We start from the raw sequence: 21,127 nt of genomic DNA on the forward strand, positions 1-21,127 counted from the left end.
ATTTGTCCAAGCATTTGATGTCATAGACTAAAAGATTCTTCTCAACAAACTGGAGTCATATGGCATCAGAGGCACCCCACTAAACTGGTTCAGCTCATACCTGACAAATGGGAAACAAAAAATGGTCAATAAATCAAAACAACCAAGGACATATCGAAACATACTACTCTGACTATTGCAATATTACACAAGGTGTGCCCCAAGGCTCAATACTTGGGCCAGTGCTCTTCCTTGTGTACATAAATGACCTACTGTCAAGCATCAATGCCAGCACCAGTACATACTTTGCATATGATACCAGTATCCTCATAACAAAGAAAATGAACATAACTCCAAGAGGCCATAAATAGAAATACAGATGAACTTGGTGATAAGTTTGAGAAAAACAAGCTCATAGTTAACACAAAGAAAACCACTTACCTAAACTTTCACCTAAGATCAAATAAAATTATGCCTGATATGAAATTACATGGTTCCCAAATATCCCCAAATACAGAAACAAGATTTCTAGGCCTATGGATTCAGGATAATCTAAAATGGCAAACACACATTAATGAAACTAATAGTAAGCTGAACCAAGTGTGCTATGCCCTATGAATCCTCGCATACAGCACAAGCCCAGAAACTGTTCACACAGCCTACTATGCACAATTCCACAGTGTAATGCAGTATGGTATTATATTCTGGGGAGACTCTACACATAGCCCAAACGTTCTCCTCACCCAAAAGAGAGCTATAAGAATAATGAACAAGGCAAAGCCGACTGATAGCTGCACACCTCTCTTCTAAAAGTTGCTCATCCTACCCCTTGGCAGCCTGTATATACTATAACTATGCAAATTTGTAAAAAGTAATATTACAAAATTTAATAAAAATGTAAGTGTCCATGACTATGGTACTAGACGGAAAATGAAACTCCGTGTTAAAGAAATATGCACCTCTGACTTTAAAAACTCTCCCTTCAAAAAAGGCATTAAAATATTCAGTAGCCTGCCATCAGAAATATATCTATATAATTAAAAAAAAACAGTAAGTCCCTGACTGTATTTAACAAAAAATTAAAATCATTCCTACTTGATCATTGCTTCTGCAGTGCATGTGAATTTCTGCTCCACATGGGTGGAAATAAACGTGAAACAAATTGCAGCACAGAATTTTGTAAAGAGTAAAACATTAATGCAAGTATGTGCAAAAATCTTGCATCTATATCATCTGCTACTAAGCAAATTAAGTGCAGAAAGAATATGCAACCAGGTACTGTTGTGTATATGTGTTAGAGGAATACAGCACTAAAATACAAATGTGTAACTGAGTATGTAATTTGTGTGTTCATAAATTAGTGTGTTCATAACTTCTCAGAAAATATGTATGTAAGCTCATGTTTGTGTAAACTTTGGCACATTACTTCATGCCAGCAAATTATCATAATGTCCAAAATCAAATGTATGTTTGTGCATCACCATGTGCATGTCATGTACAGTATTGATTCAGAGGACAATAAACAAATAAATAAATAAACACATGGACAGCACACTCACTGATACTACACGCACTGTGTGTGTGTCTTACTAGCAGTCATTCCTCATCAGGTGATTCTGCTATCACCTGGGTGGGTTTATATCAATAGTAGGTTAGTGGTCATAGTATTCTGGCTGATCACAGTATGTTTAATCTATAACTGTAAGAAATCTCCATTTATCAAGTACCACCTTGAAGAGGATTATTGAAGCCTAGCATAACATTATCTCATGTTTCATATATTTTTAAAATCATCTGTAGTAATAATAATAATAATAAATAAAAATAAAAATGTTTTATTCCACCGTTGAACATATATACATGCAATTGGCATCATCAGTGTTAACGAAGTAATAATAACAATAATAATGATATAAACTTCAACATGACAAATGTTATTAACTTCAATATAATAATTAAAGGTGGATACAATACACATTTGTGCAAATGTCAATAACAACAAGAAGTTTCTCAACAGATCAATTACAAGGTAAATGAACTACATTGTTCAGTGAATGACAATTAAGTAATTGAACAGATAACTAACAATAAGTACATTAAACAGTGTGGCATATGTATAGTTTGCAGTTAATTTACAGTTCATTCTCATAAGGAAAGTGAGTCATTTGTTTTTGAGCAAAGTAAATTGCTTTACATTTCATCCACCTCAAAAGACTAGTTTTAAATCTATTTACCAGCACTGTGTAGGCATTTCCAGGTAATTTGTTGAAGTAAACAGGACCAGATATTTGTAACTGTTATGTGTCTTTGTAAGCCTAGCATATGGAATATCAATTGTATGTCCCCTTCTTGTGTAATCATCAAGAACTGTTCTCCTTAAGTCAAATTTACTCAGATTCTCTTTAACAAAGACAAGGCAGTTGTAAATATACAGATCATGCACTTTCATTATATTTAGTTTCTTACAATAATCTCAACATGAGTCATATGGGCTAAGTCTTGCTATGCACCTTATGGATTTCTTTTGCCATTTAAACACTAATTTTGAGCCTATTGAATTCCACAATTCAGGCGTGAGTGGAAGAATGCAACATATGCATATAACAGAAGTTCTTTGCTGACACTGCTCCTCAGCTCGTACAGCATATGCCATTTTGCCACATATCTTCCCTGAGTGGGTATCCCAGACGAGCTTTTTATCTATATGAAATCCTAATAATTTTAATTTTTTGTTATCATGACTGGGAGGATTCAGCTTGAATTCAATAGCTTCAGTTTTACAGTCATTCTTCTGCAGAACATTTACCTCAAACCAAGTAGTGCACCTCTCCATTGCCACTGCCATGCTGTGTTGCACATTTTCCATATTGGTATCACCTGTGATGAGTGTTGTGTCATCAGCATATAGCACTGCATCACATGGTACAACTGCAGGCAAATCATTTATATAAATAATGAAAAGGAAAGATCCAAGAACAGATCCATGAGGTATGTCCTTTACAATTGGGAGACATTCTGACATTTGATTAGTTACCTTAACTAACTGTTTTCTACTGTCCAAGTATAACTGCATTAGGCATAGAGCATTCTCTCTCACTCTGTAGTAGTAGAGCTTTTTTATGAGAATATTATGGGAGACCATATCAAAAGCTTTCCTGAGGTCCAACAGTGTTGCACAGATAATATCTTTATTTTCAAAACAATTGTATATTTTTACTACCATGCTTTCAACTGCTTTGACTGTAGAACGGCTGCCTCTGAAACCATACTGTGAGGAGGTGAGTATATCATGTTCAAAATATTGACTGATCTGTTTATGCATGCAGTATTCTATTATTTTTGATATTATGGGTATAAGTGGTATTGGTTGATAGTTATCTGAAGATGCTATATCTCCTTTCTTTTTAAACATTCTAGATAGTTACCTTCTCTTAAATTTTGTTGATTATTTCAGTCAGTGGTGTTACAGTTTGATTTCTGATATATTTAATAACATAATTTGAGAGACCATAGTAATCCTCTGCTCTAGAATTACAGAGCTTAGCTATTGATTCATTGACCATCTTTTCAGTTACACAAATCCAGTGAAATCTGTCTGTCTGCTTACTGTTCATTTCTGGCAGCAGTGCCTCTGCCTTACTCACATTCCCCATTATGCTTTTATCTGATTGAGAACTGACAAAATGTGCATTTAGAATATCAGGTGGAATTAGTTTCTGGTATACTTTATCATCACAGCTAGTTTCTGTTTTAATCATTTCCCATGCAGCTTTGCATTTATTCACTGAGTTCAGTAGATACATGTCATTTGCTTTGCACTTAGCTGCCTTGATTTCAGACCTGTAAATCATTTTCACATTCATATACATTTTCTTGTCAGCATTATTGTGCTTGGACATATTATGATAGAGTAACATCATGATTTTTATTCTACTTAGATGTGGAGTGTACCAGCTTTTTAAATTTTTTGGTTTGGTGTAACGATTTTGCTTTGATATTTTCTTGCAGTGTTTAGCACAACATGCTTCAAAATTTTCAGATAACAGTTCTATAAATTTGTTGGTAGATTCATTTGCACCTGAAGTGGTTATTATTTTATCCCATTTTATTAAATTCAATTTACTTATCAACTTGTTTAGCTTTGATTTGTTAATTGGTCTTATAATTTTTCTACAGTCCATGAAAGTTTCAGTTGCTTTACTGTTAACAGTTTGTCTGAGCCATAGTCCCTCATGATCTGAAATGCCTAGCTTGACTGTGTTGAATTCTGTTTTGTTTAGATGAAAATTACAAATTATATTATCTAGACGTGCTTCCTGCCTCGTGGATTTGTCATTTACACAACTGAAATTAAGGGATCTTACTGTATTTAGCAAGTGATCAACCTTTTTATTCTTGAACCTAATGTCTGTATTGATGTCACCAAATATTAGTTTTCTGTGATCTTTTTATTTGAGTAACAAGAGTATCAGTTTCTCCAGAAGCTCCACACACAGGTCTTCATTATGTTTTGGGTGGCAGTATACTGAAGCTATTATAATTTCTTGTTTTGGCAACATTATGGCTGCAGCTTCAAATTTTGCTTCTATGCACAGTCCACTTACATCTATAACTTCATAGATTATGATCATACTATTTTTAACATTACCGATACACCATCATGTTTAATACTTGTTCCACAGTAGCTGGTTGCCAATTCATGGTACACTTAATTTTATTTCATCATTGCTAAGCCAGTGTTCATTTATTCTAATCACAGTGCAGTTTGAGTTTTCCAGCCAATATTGAAGTTTGTTCTTAAGAGACTGCACATTAATATGTAAGAACATTATACTTTTACTTATTTTACTGTGGTTTTCCTATAGACCTCAGCACAAAGCATTGAGATGAGATGGAACTACTGCTTTCCTCTTCCTCAGTATATGACAGTTTGATGAGTTTTCCAAAGCTGACTGGTCCTTCAGATGGCATGGTGGTAAAGTTCTTGTCTTGTTAAGGGGATGAGTGGCTCCTATTACTTCTGCCAGTGTTTATGTTGTATTTACCATTATTGGTTTTGATTCTTTTCTTGTTGCCTGTGTTTCTGATGATAATGATTCTGGGTATGCTGCTGCCACTGGTGACTGTGGCTCTGCTACTGTTTCCAGTGGTGGTTATGGTTCTGCTGTTTGGGAGGATAATGACAATGCTTGTTCCAATACTGCTCTTAATGCTGCATCTGATTCTATTTTTGTTGATTCAGTGTGGTCTACCGCATTGTTGGAATGTGATGGCCCAGTTTTTCCATCTTCCTGGTTTTTTGATTCTATAGAAGGTTTCTCTAGTTCTGGCATGATAGTTACTGCTAATAAGTTTAAAAATTACAATGATTTATTGAACATCAAACTGAATTGCATACGTTCAAAAGCTGAAATGCTTCTGATTTTTGTCAAATTGCAACTTCATTTTTTAAGTATGTAATGAACTAAAGATTAAATTTCAGTTTGTGTAGATACTGTGTCCTTATTTTTTTCTATAGAAGTACATATTACCCTAATGAGTCAAAACACTGTGACCACAGCCACAGTGAAGATTAGATTAGATTAGATTTACTTTCATTCCAATTGATCCATAGTGAGGAGGTCCTCCAGGATGTAGAACATGTCAGAAAAACAACAATACATGACAAATATTTACAACTCAATCAAATAAGCTAATGTACCATTCCACACGTCCCAAGTGGAATGATCGTCAGTTTTTTAATGAACACTATATGAAAGAATCATTTTACAAATACTAATGCACTGAGTTTAAAATAAAAAAATTTTTTTACACACACACACACACACACACACACACACACACACACACACACACACACACACACTTATTTACAATTAACATATTGCTGCACTGAAATTGTGCAGAAGTTACAGAGAGTGGAAGTATGCAAAGTATGTTAGCTTACTAATTTATACATCCTCAAAATTGGCAATTATTCTTATTGCAAAAGTTGCTGAACCTAGTCGCTTTAGGGGATCCAAAATATGAATTTTCCAATTAAGATTCTCATCTATATGTACACCCAAAAACTTAGTATTCTCTACCCTGGCTACTGACTTCTTTTGGTGTGTTATGTTTATTGAAGACATTATACTTTTTGCAGCAGAAAATTGGTTGTACTGTGTTTTTTCAAAGTTCAGAGCAAGCCCATTCGCAGAAAGCCAATTAATAACTTTTCCAAAGACCTTATTTGTATCATTTTCTATCAGACTTTCTTTTACTGCATTAGTAATTATGCTTGTACCATCAGCAAACAGTGTCAGTTCAGCATCTTGTTTCACATAAGAAGGGAGGTCATTCACATATACACTCCTGGAAATTGAAATAAGAACACCGTGAATTCATTGTCCCAGGAAGGGGAAACTTTATTGACACATTCCTGGGGTCAGATACATCACATGATCACACTGACAGAACCACAGGCACATAGACACAGGCAACAGAGCATGCACAATGTCGGCACTAGTACAGTGTATATCCACCTTTCGCAGCAATGCAGGCTGCTATTCTCCCATGGAGACGATCGTAGAGATGCTGGATGTAGTCCTGTGGAACGGCTTGCCATGCCATTTCCACCTGGCGCCTCAGTTGGACCAGCGTTCGTGCTGGACGTGCAGACCGCGTGAGACAACGCTTCATCCAGTCCCAAACATGCTCAATGGGGGACAGATCCGGAGATCTTGCTGGCCAGGGTAGTTGACTTACACCTTCTAGAGCACGTTGGGTGGCACGGGATACATGCGGACGTGCATTGTCCTGTTCGAACAGCAAGTTCCCTTGCCGGTCTAGGAATGGTAGAACGATGGGTTCGATGACGGTTTGGATGTACCGTGCACTATTCAGTGTCCCCTCGACGATCACCAGTGGTGTACGGCCAGTGTAGGAGATCGCTCCCCACACCATGATGCCGGGTGTTGGCCCGGTGTGCCTTGGTCGTATACAGTCCTGATTGTGGCGCTCACCTGCACGACGCCAAACACGCATACGACCATCATTGGCACCAAGGCAGAAGCGACTCTCATCGCTGAAGACGACACGTCTCCATTCGTCCCTCCATTCATGCCTGTCGCGACACCACTGGAGGCGGGCTGCACGATGTTGGGGCGTGAGCGGAAGACGGCCTAACGGTGTGCGGGACCGTAGCCCAGCTTCATGGAGACGGTTGCGAATGGTCCTCGCCGATACCCCAGGAGCAACAGTGTCCCTAATTTGCTGGGAAGTGGCGGTGCGGTCCCCTAAGGCACTGCGTAGGATCCTATGGTCTTGGCGTGCATCCGTGCGTCGCTGCGGTCCGGTCCCAGGTCGACGGGCACGTGCACCTTCCGCCGACCACTGGCGACAACATCGATGTACTGTGGAGACCTCACGCCCCACGTGTTGAGCAATTCGGCGGTACGTCCACCCGGCCTCCCGCATGCCCACTATACGCCCTCGCTCAAAGTCCGTCAACTGCACATACGGTTCACGTCCACGCTGTCGCGGCATGCTACCAGTGTTAAAGACTGCGATGGAGCTCCGTATGCCACGGCAAACTGGCTGACACTGACGGCGGCGGTGCACAAATGCTGCGCAGCTAGCGCCAATCGACGGCCAACACCGCGGTTCCTGGTGTGTCTGCTGTGCCGTGCGTGTGATCATTGCTTGTACAGCCCTCTCGCAGTGTCCGGAGCAAGTATGGTGGGTCTGACACACCGGTGTCAATGTGTTCTTTTTTCCATTTCCAGGAGTGTATCAAGAACAGGAGGGGACCCATGATCAAACCTTGTGGAACACCTAACGTAATTTCACCCCGGTTAGATGAAGTGGCAAACTCCTTTGAATCACTTGAAGCATATAAAGAGACTTCTTGCTTCCTGTTCTGTAGATATGACTTAAACTACTCATATGCTGTTCCATTTATACCATAGAATTGTAATTTCTCCAACATAATGTCATGGTTCACACAATCAAATGCCTTGAATAAGTCATAGAATATTCCTACTGGTGACATTTTACTATTTAAAGACTCTATTATGTGGACAGTTAAATTGTATATTGCTGTCTCAGTGGAACAGCATTTCTGAAATCCGAACTGTGATTTACTAAGTATCCCATTACTGTTGAGATGGCTAACCACTCTCGAGTACATTACTTTCTGAAAGATTTTCGAAAATATTGTAAGCAAGAATACTGACCGGTAATTATTGACATCTGTAGTTTCTCCCTTTTTGAAGAGAGGCCTGACAATGGCATATTTTAACCTGTATGGAAAAATACCCTGAGTCAGTGATGCATTACATATGTGACTCAAATCATCAGCTGTAGTTGCTCCACATTGTTTTAATAACTTGTTAGAGATGTCATCTACTCCAAGAAAACATTTATTTTTTAAAGATTTAATAATTTTCCTTATTTCACAAGAGGTTGTTAGATGAAACTTAATCTGACTAAATTTTTCAAAACTGACTCTTCCATGTACTGCCTGGCTTTTTCTTTTGAACTATTCTCACCAATTTTTTTCTCCTACATCTAAGAAGTGATTGTTAAATACATTGGCTACCTGTGTACTGTTGGTTAAGATGGTCTCATTCTCTTTAACAGTAATACTACCTACCCCAGTGGTTACTTTTCCTGTCTCCCTTCTAATAACGTTCCATATTGATTTGATTTTATTGCTGGAGTTGTTAATTTCTTCTCTAACATACATATTTCTTGATTTCCTTACAACTTTTCTCAGTATGTTACAATCATTTTTACAGTGTAAAACTACTTCAGGATCTTCACTGGTTCTTGTTGTCTCATACAGTTTTCTTTTTCTTTCTGAAGACACTTTAATACTTGTAGTAATCCAAGGTTTATTTGAAAAGTTTGTGGTGTTACATTTAGTCATTTTCTTTGGAAAACAATGTTGAAAAAGGGATATAAATTTATCAAGAAATATGCTGCATTTATCATTAGCATTTGGCTCATTATATACATCTTCCCAGTTTACATTTCCTAAACTTTCTCTGAAGTGATCTACAGATACCGGGTTGAGCACCCTCACACTTTCACTTAATAGTTTCTGAAGTGTACACCCTGTTACGTTTTGTCAGTTAATCAGTTGTGCATCATGGTCAGATAATCCATTTACCACAGCATGTGTTTGTTCTACATCATCTTGCTGTACAAATACATTATCTATCAGAGTTACACCAGGCCAGTGGTTGTGTCCTGACACGCTGTAATCCAGGAGAACAGCTACTCAGAACATGAACTGTACCACAGATGCAAGCTGGTTTTTCTAGTATTGTGCTATGTGGGGCATTCACCTTCACTCCCATGGTAGTGACTGAAGACACCAATGACAGGTGTGGAACATGTGAACATTTTTGGTTGATGTTTTTCCCTGACACAGATGGCATCTTCCAGCAGGATAACTGTCCATGTCACAATCTTGCTACGGTTTTTAGGAGCATGAGAATTAACTGACATTGACGACTTAGCCACCATACATGCCTCATCTGAACGAAATGGAAAATGTCTGGGATGCTATTGGGCACCAGCTCTGCATCTACAAACCACTGGCCAATAATTTATGGGAACTGTGTGGGTTGTGCATATAAATCTGGTACCACATACTTTTTGAAACCTAACAAGGACTTATTGAATTCATGCTACTGGATTGCCCTCCTAACATGGACCAACATGCTATTAATTGGGTGGTCATAATAATTTTGGCTCATCATTGTATTTTTATTAATATTATAGTATAATCAGAGAAAGGATCATTACTTAATATTTAATAAGGGTTAGAAAAAAAGAATATCTCACTTTGTATGGAGTGGGACATTTTTCATTTGCAAAAGTTTTTGATCTGCATGAAATAATGGTACTATTCAAGGGTTTCAAATGGTTCAAATGGCTCTGAGCACTATGGGACTCAACTGCTGTGGTCATAAGTCCCCTAGAACTTAGAACTACTTAAACCTAACTAACCTAAAGACAGCACACAACACCCAGCCATCACGAGGCAGAGAAAATCCCTGACCCCGCCGGGAATCGAACCCGGGAACCCGGGCGTGGGAAGCGAGAACGCTATTCAAGGGTTTAAAAAGCACTATTGGTAAGGGTTTTTTTTAAGTTAAGCTTTTACCTTCTGTACTGAAAGACTTATACAGCAGAAGTAAGTAGAAACACCTCTTAAATAACTGTCTCAGTAAGAGCATATAAAGATTTCCATGAAGTTGTTTTTCATCATTAGGAACTTGTTAATGGAAAGTCTTCCTGCAGCATATGCACTGCTGATTTGTTTTAGAATTTTTTATTACACAGTTAAATTATGAGCCCAAACCAAAATATGTATTTCAAAAATAGATAATCAACTGAATACTGCTTATTCATTTCCTGTCAAATTTCCCTCTTTGCAATTGATGACAAATTCATTATTTTCATTGAAAACAATACAGGAAATGAAAGCAAAGTAAATTTGCATAGTTATCTTACATAAAAAAATGTTTAATAAAAGTACGTCTGGTGGACATGAATAATGAATAGTGGAATATAAGGTGAACATGCTACCACCATCGTTAGCTTACAGCAGCTGGTGGAGTTTTCACATTAAGGTTTCTAATAACATGGCATCATTTGATACAGGATGAAATATCTCTCAAATTATCATGTACAATGAAGGAAAAAATAGACTGCTACTTACTGTAAAGATGATACATTAAGTTGCAGACAGGCACAATTACAAAACACTTATGCATAAGCTTTCAGCCACAGCCTTAATCAGAAAAAGAAAGATTAACACATCATTCATTCACACAAGCAAGCAAACTTCACGTGCACATGACCAAAAACTTCGGCAGCTTGAACCGGAATCAGATTGTTATGTTGCAAACTGCATACGTATCACATCCCCTTGTAAATATCATGTCCTTTGTCATGATGAAAACACTGAATTTTGTGAACGAATATTAATTTGATTCTGTGACTGAACAAAAATCATAATGTAGGGCTCTAACAGAGCACTGCTCAAGCAGAGTAAAGTTCTTGTGAGTACAGTCATGTCTCAGTGTTAAACAGGAACAACATATCACAAAGAAGCATGTTGCCAACATTATTAGCTCACCTAATTATGCCAGGAGGGCCATTTGCTGTATTATTGTGTCCATTGTACACTAACACCTGTCCATATACTCCAAAAGTATTCTCTCCTTATTAAAGATGGGAAAAACTTAAAAGTTAAATCTGCTGAAAATCATGAAATTCTGTGAGGCAAATGGCAGAACTTCTTCTTATTAGCTATTATTTTTGGTTTTGTTATACACTATCTCACCTCTCCTAGTAACTCCTAACCAGGTAAAGTATTTTGCTGTCATAAACTGACAAACTGTTTAATATTGCTTTTTTACATAGTTAATTACTTTGTTGCACATTCCATTGGTCACTTTTCACAGTATGATGTAATAAAGTACAAATAGTTAGTTTACTTAAAATTGCCATCTTTGGTATAGAAACATAGCTACATGTTGATCATTTACATAGTTCACATACCAGAAACATCTATGTGACATTCTTTTGCTGCAGGGCAGCTTCAGGACTTATTACACTTACTCTGCTGTTGAGTACCAAGGCATTTGGAGGAAATCCTTTTGTTCCCTTCATTGGGCAGGCAGCTCTTCATATACCAGCCATAAGTATGTCACATTATGTTGGCAACAAATTTGGAAGACGATGTTCACATTCGTTTACAGTGCTAACTGCAGCTATTTTGTTATACCTTATCATCTGCTTAATCACTGGTACAGTATAAATTATATCTTCTTTTTCAAATGTTTGAGCAAGTCATACTAATGCCTAAGAAATTTATACCTTTTAGATATTTTGTAGCTATCAGAGTGTCTAATATCATTTTTATCTGATGACAACTATTAAAAATAGTTTTATTGTTTTGTATGAAGAACAGTAGCGAAAGGTACAAACGTTTTTAATACTGTACATTACAGCATCATCACCACAATGGATGGTAACTGCCAGTACTCTGGCGGTGCAGTTCTGTGCTCAAGCATCAGTCTCATTCACAAACTTGCAGAGCCTGGAGATACATCCTACATGTGTCAGACAAACAAGTGTGGCTATGGAATATATGCTTATGAATGCTGTTATATGTGTAGCTCCATACATTGCTTTTGTGGTAAGTATCTAAAGGTTTGTACTAACAAGGTTAGTGAAATATTACTCTATTTCATGCTCAACAACTAGCTTGTTATGAGGAAATGCTTGATACTTCAAGATTGTGATGTAAACATAAACCATGTTAAGTTGCCGGTTATGGGATAAGATTGTGTTTGAACATATTATAACTGTCCCAACATGTTACAGTGTATTTTCCCCTTCAAAAGCTGTTTATTGTCTCCATTGAATAATGGAAGCGGGTGCAAGGGATAAAAAGGATCACTATGTTTACTCAGTGTGTATGTCTAGGATCCACATTGAAGGTATTGAAGAGGTTGTACAGGCAGACACTGAGAAAGCATGGTGCCACCAGCTGTGGACTGTTGCACACACTGGCATCAATGATGCCTCTCATCTGAGCTCTGATGTCATACTTGTTTCATTCCAGTGACTGGCAGCAAAGGTTAAGTTAAGAAGATCAACTTTCCTCACAGAATTTCAGTGAAGCTCACAATCTGCTGAGTTGTCCCCAGAAATGATCGTGGCATCCCAGTTACAGAATTGAATGGAAAGCCTGAACTGAAGACTAAAGATTCTGCAACAAGAGCAAGATTTCCATTACCTGTATTATGGGGTTGAAAAATGTAGGATCCTCTTATATTCATCATTAGGCAAATCCAGTTGAGATAATGACCTGTAAGAGACCCTGAGATATATCAGTATAAGAATCAAAGAAATGCCCCTCAACAGATGAGACTACTAAAATCCTAGTGATCAATCATCTCAGGAACTCTGATTAAAGTGGTAAACTTTGAACTGCTTCTAAAAAGTAGTGATGTTAACATAATAGGTACAGAAAGCTGTTAAAAACTCAAAATTGACAGCAATGTGGTTTGCTACAGATCTAAATGAATATAAAAAATAAGCTATTATAAAATGAAAGTAATGTATTCACTGCAGTAGCCAAGAAAGTAAAATAGAAAACAGAAACTGAAACTGCAAGCCTGAGTAATTGGGCAATCCTCAGTATCAGTAGTGGGCAGAAACATACATGAGAGAAATTCAAAAAGTAAATTACACATCTTTATGGTAGGCCAAGTACCATAACTTTAATTGAATACTGCACTACACTTCAAAGCAACACAAATACATGACAGTTTTTTTCAACATTCACTGTGTGAATGTCATCATTGGAAAATTTCTTTTCCCTCCAGTTGCTGTGGATCAGTTCCTTGGTTGTAAAGATATTGTCATTTGTGGTCAATGTCAACTGCCTTCCTTCCCAATCAGCATTACCCACGTCTGTGTGACCTCAGTCAAATTCTTCGTACCATTTCATTGCAGGTGGGTATGACATTGAATTTGGACTTTATATTATTGACAGAATTTCACAGTGAATTTATGTGCAATTTAGTCTTTTGCCCTCAAGAATCATACTGTCCTGTAAATGTCAACTTTGGAATAAGTTTCCATTTGTCAGACCAGTTCAGCTGCACACTGTGATGCACCTGTTATGCATATTGCAACAAAACTGAGTCTGCAGGAAACCTATGACACATACGCTTGTCTGACAGTGTGCTACTCTTGTTGTGCAATCTTCTTGGTGTTAAAGGCCATGTGATACTTACTGTCTGAAGTTCCTTAATACTTGGGTCTTACTAGCAGACTTGAAACAGTAAAAGTTTTCTCTGGAAACTACATAGAACAGTTAGCTTTGAAGCCAACTCATCATAGAAATATATTTGATTTAATAACACCAAATAGACCTGACCTCTCTGAGGATCTCTGCACTGAAATTGATATTGGTGTCAATGAGGCAGCTGTAACACAAAGATTAGGTATACATTTTCAGTAAAGTAGGTAAAGACGAAGTAGCATCATATCTAAACCTGTACCTCTGTGCATGAGCATGTACAAGAAATGTGGCTCAAGTTCAGAAAAATAGTTCACCAAGCACTGGATATGCATATATCATTTTACTGGAACAGTTCATGACGTGGAGACTCCATGCAGTAAAATGTCTCTAAAGACAATTCTAAACAGTGACTATTGCACAATAGTCTGAAAACAAAGGATAGGGCTTTACACAGAAAGATACTAAATTATGACTGATTAGCTGTCAGAAGGAGAATGCATGACATCATCAACACTTAAATTTACATTTATAGTCTGCAGACCAGTGAGAAGCGCATAGTGAAGGGTACTTCCAAGTGTGCCAATTTTTAGGGCTTCTTCTCATTCCATTTGCGTATAGAATGCTATAGGAATGAGTGCTTAAATTCCTTTTTGCACACTTTAATTTGTTTATTACTGTATTTAAGGTCCCTATAGGAGCAGTGCACAAAGGGATGTAGTATATTTCTCAATTTGTTGCTAGTGTGTCTCATGACACTGTGTACATATGATTGTTTTATAATTGTAACAGTATATAGGTCCCCTTCACGAAACTTTCAATTATTCCTGGAAACCTGGGATGCCATGTTGTGCTTTCTGTCAGATAGGGGAAAGCAAATTATTATTTGTGGGGACTTCAATGTTGATTCACTGAAAGTGGGTAATAGGAAGAATGACCTGGAAGTCTTGCTCAGTTCTTTCAATTTGACATCTGTCACTAATTTTCCTACTCGGGTAGTAAAGGACAGCAGCACATTGATATATAACACTTTTATAGACCAAGATAAGTTTAAAGACATAAATTCTTGTGCTGTTGAGAATGGCCTTGCTGATCATGGTGCTCAGCTAGTTACAGTATATGACAGCTCCATTCAGTAAATACAAAACTACCCTCCAAAGTTGTGCTTTCAATTAATGAATCAACAATTAGAAATTTCAGAGAAAATCTTCAGCAGTTAGACTGGGATGAGGTGTACAAGGAACCCGATGCTAATTTAAAATGTAACTTATTCCATGATACACTTGTAAGGGAAGTTGAAAACTGTTTCCCCAAGAAAGTAGTTAAATCTAATTATAAGAAACCATGCAAGGAAACCTTGGCTTACTAAAGAAATAAAAATATCTTGTAACCACACAAGAGAACTGTATCTAACAATGAGAAAGCATAATGACCCAGAAACAGCCAAATATTATAAAAACTACTGTGCTACATTAAGAAAGGTTATTAAAAAGTCCAGAAGCATGTGCATCATATCTGAGATTAATACCTCTGATAACAAAATCAAAACAATTTGGAATATTATTACAAGGGAGACAGGGCAACCAAGAGTACAGGATGATGATATTACCATCAAAGCGAATGGAAACTTGACAAACAACAAGCCAGAAGTTGAAAACATTTTGAATAATCAATTTTTAAATGTTTTATAGAAAATAGGATCTAAATGTTCATTAGAAGAAGCAAGGCAGTTAACGGAAGAGGCCTTGCCCACACCATTTGATACAATTGAAATTCCACCTACCTCTCCTTCTGAAATTATGAAGATAATAAACTCTCTCAAGAATAAAAGCTCACGTGGAATTGATAGCATTTCCAGCACGATAATAAAAGCTTGTTCCCAAGAGATAAGTGGGATTCTCAGCCACATATGTAATAGCTATCTGAAACAGGATATTTTCCCATATAGACTGAAGTATTCCATTGTTAAACCACTGCATAAAAAAGGGGATACGTCTGATGTCAACAACTACCGCCCAATCTCTCTTCTGACTGCCTTATCCAAAATTCTTGAAAAAGTAATGTATTGTAGAGTAGCTTCACACCTTTATAAAAATAAAGTTTTAACAAAATGTCAGTTTGGTTTCCAGAAAGGTTTTTCAACGGAAAATGCTATATGTACTTTCACTAATGAAATATTAAAAGCTCTGAGTAACTGGAAGTCACCCATTGGGATTTTTGTGATCTCTCAAAGGCTTTTGATTGTGTAAATCATGGAATACTTCTGGATAAGCTCAAGTACTGTGGTATGAATGGGACAGCGCTCATATGGTTTAAATCAGTGCTTCCCAACTTTTTCAGCTGGTGGACACCTTTGTCAGTCGAAAATCCACGGCGGACCCCTAGTCAGTCAAGAGCACAGTAACTTTCAGAGCGAAACCCAGGGAACTGAAAGCTTCTTAATGCAAGTGTCATGTTAACAATGACCCCCCCCCTCCCCTCCCCCCCCCCCCCCCTCCTCCCGAAGTATCAATAGTCTTTGGTTTAGAGATGAATGAAAACGACTTGAAATTAACGATCCAATTTGAATTTCCACTGTATCCAGACACTTACTAGTGGATTTACTCCGTTTGTTCAACACGCTATAGCCTGGATAAAAATACTTGGTAATTGACATTTTACACGTTGGAGCTTCCTTCCTCCAAAAGCAATCAACGTCACGTCCAAACTGTTCCCCGTTCAGAAGCTGCCGCTTGTGGTCTGTTCACTTCCACTGTTTGGCTACTGTTGTGTAAGGAGCATGCATATTTCGAAACAGTCGTGTGTGTGTGTGTGGTTTTTCGTGAAATCCGAAGAAAAATGTTCAAATGTATGTAAAGTCTATGGGACTTACTGCTGAGGTCATCAGTCCCTAGTCATACACACTCAGCGCCGGCTTTAGGGTGGGGCGACTCGGGCGGTCGCCGAGGGCGCCGGGGCCCAAGGGGCGCCACGTACTAAACGCATGTAAAAAAAAAATTACAATGTACAATCACCCATTTCGCGAAACTAAAATATTATTCAGTCTCATTCAACATACGTCGCTAATCTCACGAATGCGCGATGAATTCGTGGTAGCAGAAGAGAAATCATGCTGAATGCAATCTTCGTATTGTCTGCAACCATCCATGTTTGACGCGGGCTAGCACGGGCTCTACCAAAGCGCCTCTCTTATTTGTTTCAAGAACTGCAACAGGGAAGAGCCCATGCAGCCGCACCATCTCTCGTTTACAACAGAAACTACCGGTCGCTCCAAATAAAAGAAAATACAGACTGTGAAATACACATTACATTATGATTTAATTAATACGAATGTATTTATATCGAATATTTGTGACTTAATGACTCATGTACATTAATTAATAGATCATGCAATGCGTGCGCTGCATTCAAAGAGAATTCCCCCCTAACTTACTGAAATAATACAGCGCCACACAATGTTTGTTAGACTGCATATGTTGGCAGCGCTACGATTTGCACCCGCATGTCAGTAATTGTCAGTAAGAGTCGGAGGCAGCGGTCATGTTTTCGTGGCTGAATAATTGTGAGTGAAACGAGTGTCGTGACTGTGTCAACATTTTAATTTTCTGGTAGGTGCGAAAAACATTTTTATCTTTCAGTTCAGGTTTTTTTCTAGTTACGTCTACTGATAGGTGAATTTCTTTATTTGTTATAGATCGAATATTGTGGTCGCGAAATAGAGCAGTGTCCAAGCAATAATTTGTCAAATTATTAAATCATGCCAGAAGAGAAGGAAATGATTAAAAAAAAGCTTTCTGGTTCAGAAAATCGGAAAAGAAAAGCTGAAAAAGAAAAAGTTCTTGAAGAAACTAAAAAGCACATGAATATTTATAAGTACCTTAAAGGAAATTCTAAAGCAAATACTTCAGATATTGAATCAAAAGTCCATGTATCAGCAAATATTTCTTCAGACTGTGAACAATTATACACAAAAAATATACAATCACCTATTGAAGGTGATCAAATTGACCAGCGCAGTACATCTTTGCATGAATCCTCTGATATTTCTCCAAGTCAAAATCAATACATGACATCTGTGGTCGATGAAAGTATCAACGTTCTTGCAATAAAAGAATACAATGTTTCTGATGTAGGTACGTGGCCAAAAGTACTTAATGCTAGAGATATAGATCGCATTATAATATGTGGACCCTCACAAGTATGTCTAAATAACTTTCCAAAAGATGAAAATGGGTGTCATTTCTCTTCAACTCATTACACAAGAAAACTATCAAACGAAGAAACTATCAGACGACGGTGGCTAGTTTATTCTGTATCAAACGACAGTGTCTTTTGCTTTTGTTGTCGACTGTTTGATTTAAAGTCAACTACTAATTTGACTACCACTGTGGGTTTCAGAAATTGGAAACATTTAAGTGAAGCTCTGAAACTGCATGAAAATAGTCCTAACCACAAAAAAGCATTTACTCAATGGACTGAAGCTGAAATCAGGTTTAAAGCTGGATTAACTATTGACAAGGAAGAACAAAAGCTAATTTCTAAAGAAAGTTTACGATGGAGCAATGTGCTTCAAAGATTGATGCACATTACTTTGTATTTGGCTGAAAATAATATGGCATTCAGAGGGTTATCAGATAAATTATTTACCCCAAATAATGGAAAATTCTTAGGTCTTGTACAGTTATTGGCAAAGTTTGATCCAATCATGGAAGAGCACGTCAGACTGGCATTGAATGGTGATTTGGCTGACCATTATTGCGGCAAAAATATACAAAATGAATGAATAGAACTCATGGCATCACAATTTATGTCTACAATCGTATCCCGCATAAAGGGTTCAAAGTATTCTGCAATCACAGCTAACTGTACTCCAGATATAAGCCACAAAGAACAACTTTCAATAACTTTAAGATGCGCCGACATAACAGAGGATGGCGTAAGTGTAAAAGAACATTTCATCTCATTTCTGCAAATACACTCCTGGAAATTGAAATAAGAACACCGTGAATTCATTGTCCCAGGAAGGGGAAACTTTATTGACACATTCCTGGGGTCAGATACATCACATGATCACACTGACAGAACCACAGGCACATAGACACAGGCAACAGAGCATGCACAATGTCGGCACTAGTACAGTGTATATCCACCTTTCGCAGCAATGCAGGCTGCTATTCTCCCATGGAGACGATCGTAGAGATGCTGGATGTAGTCCTGTGGAACGGCTTGCCATGCCATTTCCACCTGGCGCCTCAGTTGGACCAGCGTTCGTGCTGGACGTGCAGACCGCGTGAGACGACGCTTCATCCAGTCCCAAACATGCTCAATGGGGGACAGATCCGGAGATCTTGCTGGCCAGGGTAGTTGACTTACACCTTCTAGAGCACGTTGGGTGGCACGGGATACATGCGGACGTGCATTGTCCTGTTGGAACAGCAAGTTCCCTTGCCGGTCTAGGAATGGTAGAACGATGGGTTCGATGACGGTTTGGATGTACCGTGCACTATTTAGTGTCCCCTCGACGATCACCAGTGGTGTACGGCCAGTGTAGGAGATCGCTCCCCACACCATGATGCCGGGTGTTGGCCCTGTGTGCCTCGGTCGTATGCAGTCCTGATTGTGGCGCTCACCTGCACGGCGCCAAACACGCATACGACCATCATTGGCACCAAGGCAGAAGCGACTCTCATCGCTGAAGACGACACGTCTCCATTCGTCCCTCCATTCACGCCTGTCGCGACACCACTGGAGGCGGGCTGCACGATGTTGGGGCGTGAGCGGAAGACGGCCTAACAGTGTGCGGGACCGTAGCTCAGCTTCATGGAGACGGTTGCGAATGGTCCTCGCCGATACCCCAGGAGCAACAGTGTCCCTAATTTGCTGGGAAGTGGCGGTGCGGTCCCCTACGGCACTGCGTAGGATCCTACGGTCTTGGCGTGCATCCGTGCGTCGCTGCGGTCCGGTCCCAGGTCGACGGGCACGTGCACCTTCCGCCGACCACTGGCGACAACATCGATGTACTGTGGAGACCTCACGCCCCACATGTTGAGCAATTCGGCGGTACGTCCACCCGGCCTCCCGCATGCCCACTATACGCCCTCGCTCAAAGTCCGTCAACTGCAGATACGGTTCACGTCCACGCTGTCGCGGCATGCTACCAGTGTTAAAGACTGCGATGGAGCTCCGTATGCCACGGCAAACTGGCCGACACTGACGGCGGCGGTGCACAAATGCTGCGCAGCTAGCGCCATTCGACGGCCAACACCGCGGTTCCTGGTGTGTCCGCTGTGCCGTGCGTGTGATCATTGCTTGTACAGCCCTCTCGCAGTGTCCAGAGCAAGTATGGTGGGTCTGACACACCGGTGTCAATGTGTTCTTTTTTCCATTTCCAGGAGTGTAGATGATACAACCGGTGAAGGCCTCACAGAAAGCATTTTAAAAACATTGAGTGATCTTGACCTTAACATTAATGACTGCAGAGGACAGGGCTACGATAATGGCGCGAACATGAAGTGGAAAAATAAAGGCGTCCAGAACAGAATTAAGAAGTTAAATCCACTAGCTTTTTTTGTGCCATGTGGATGCCATACTTATAATTTGGTATTGTGTGATGCGGCAAAATCATCAGTAAAATCCGTGACACTGTTCGGAATGTTACAAAAAATGTTTAATCTATTTGCTGGATCGGTAAATAGATGGAAAATTTTGACCGACCATCTGAAGATATACACCCTGAAAAATGTGAGTGACACACGCTGGGAAGCTCGAATTGATAGCGTCAAAGCGGTTCGTTATCTATTATGCGAAATGCATGACGCTTTGGTTTCCTTGGCCGATGCTACTGAATAAAGCGATGCTGCGGTGTCACACGAAGCGACAACACTAGGAGGACAATTAAAAGACTTCAGCTTCATTGTTTCTCTCGTGACATGGTATGATGTTCTGTTTCAAATTAACGTTGTGAGTAAAGCAAGTCAGTCACCCACAATCAACTTTGGCGAGTTTATGGGAATCCTTGACAAATGTTGCTCTTATTTGGAAACATATAGACAAACAGGTTTCGAACAAGCTATTGTAACAGCAACTGAACTGGCTTCAGATCTTGATATGCAGCCATTATTTAAACCACAAATGCGATTAAGACGTATTAAACGCAGGCCGGGTGAAGAGGCTGTTGATGATCAAATAACTGACCCAAAAAAGAAGTTTAAAGTAGAGTTTTTCAATGCACTGTTAGACACCGTGCACATATCCATGAAAGAAAGATTTGAACAGATGCAAGAATTTTCTGCGACGTGGAGTTTCTTGTTTGACATTAAAAAAAATCAAAATAAA

The 21,127-nt window shown here is 38.9% G+C and overlaps 1 protein-coding gene across 2 annotated transcripts in view; it reads left to right on the forward strand.

Moving 5' to 3' along the window:
• The window catches only part of LOC124556468 (solute carrier family 22 member 7-like), a 152,687-nt gene that overhangs the window by 77,445 nt on the left and 54,115 nt on the right, over window positions 1-21,127 (forward strand). The window contains exons 6-7 of one of the 2 annotated variants that reach the window (XM_047130420.1): window positions 11,572-11,786; window positions 11,991-12,178. In XM_047130420.1, coding sequence (XP_046986376.1) covers window positions 11,572-11,786; window positions 11,991-12,178 — 403 coding nt within the window. The remainder of the gene's footprint in view (window positions 1-11,571; window positions 11,787-11,990; window positions 12,179-21,127) is intronic. The other variant, XM_047130421.1, reaches the window with a different exon arrangement.

Source organism: Schistocerca americana, chromosome X (assembly GCF_021461395.2).
Source record: "Schistocerca americana isolate TAMUIC-IGC-003095 chromosome X, iqSchAmer2.1, whole genome shotgun sequence".
NCBI classification, from domain to species: Eukaryota; Metazoa; Arthropoda; class Insecta; order Orthoptera; family Acrididae; genus Schistocerca; species Schistocerca americana.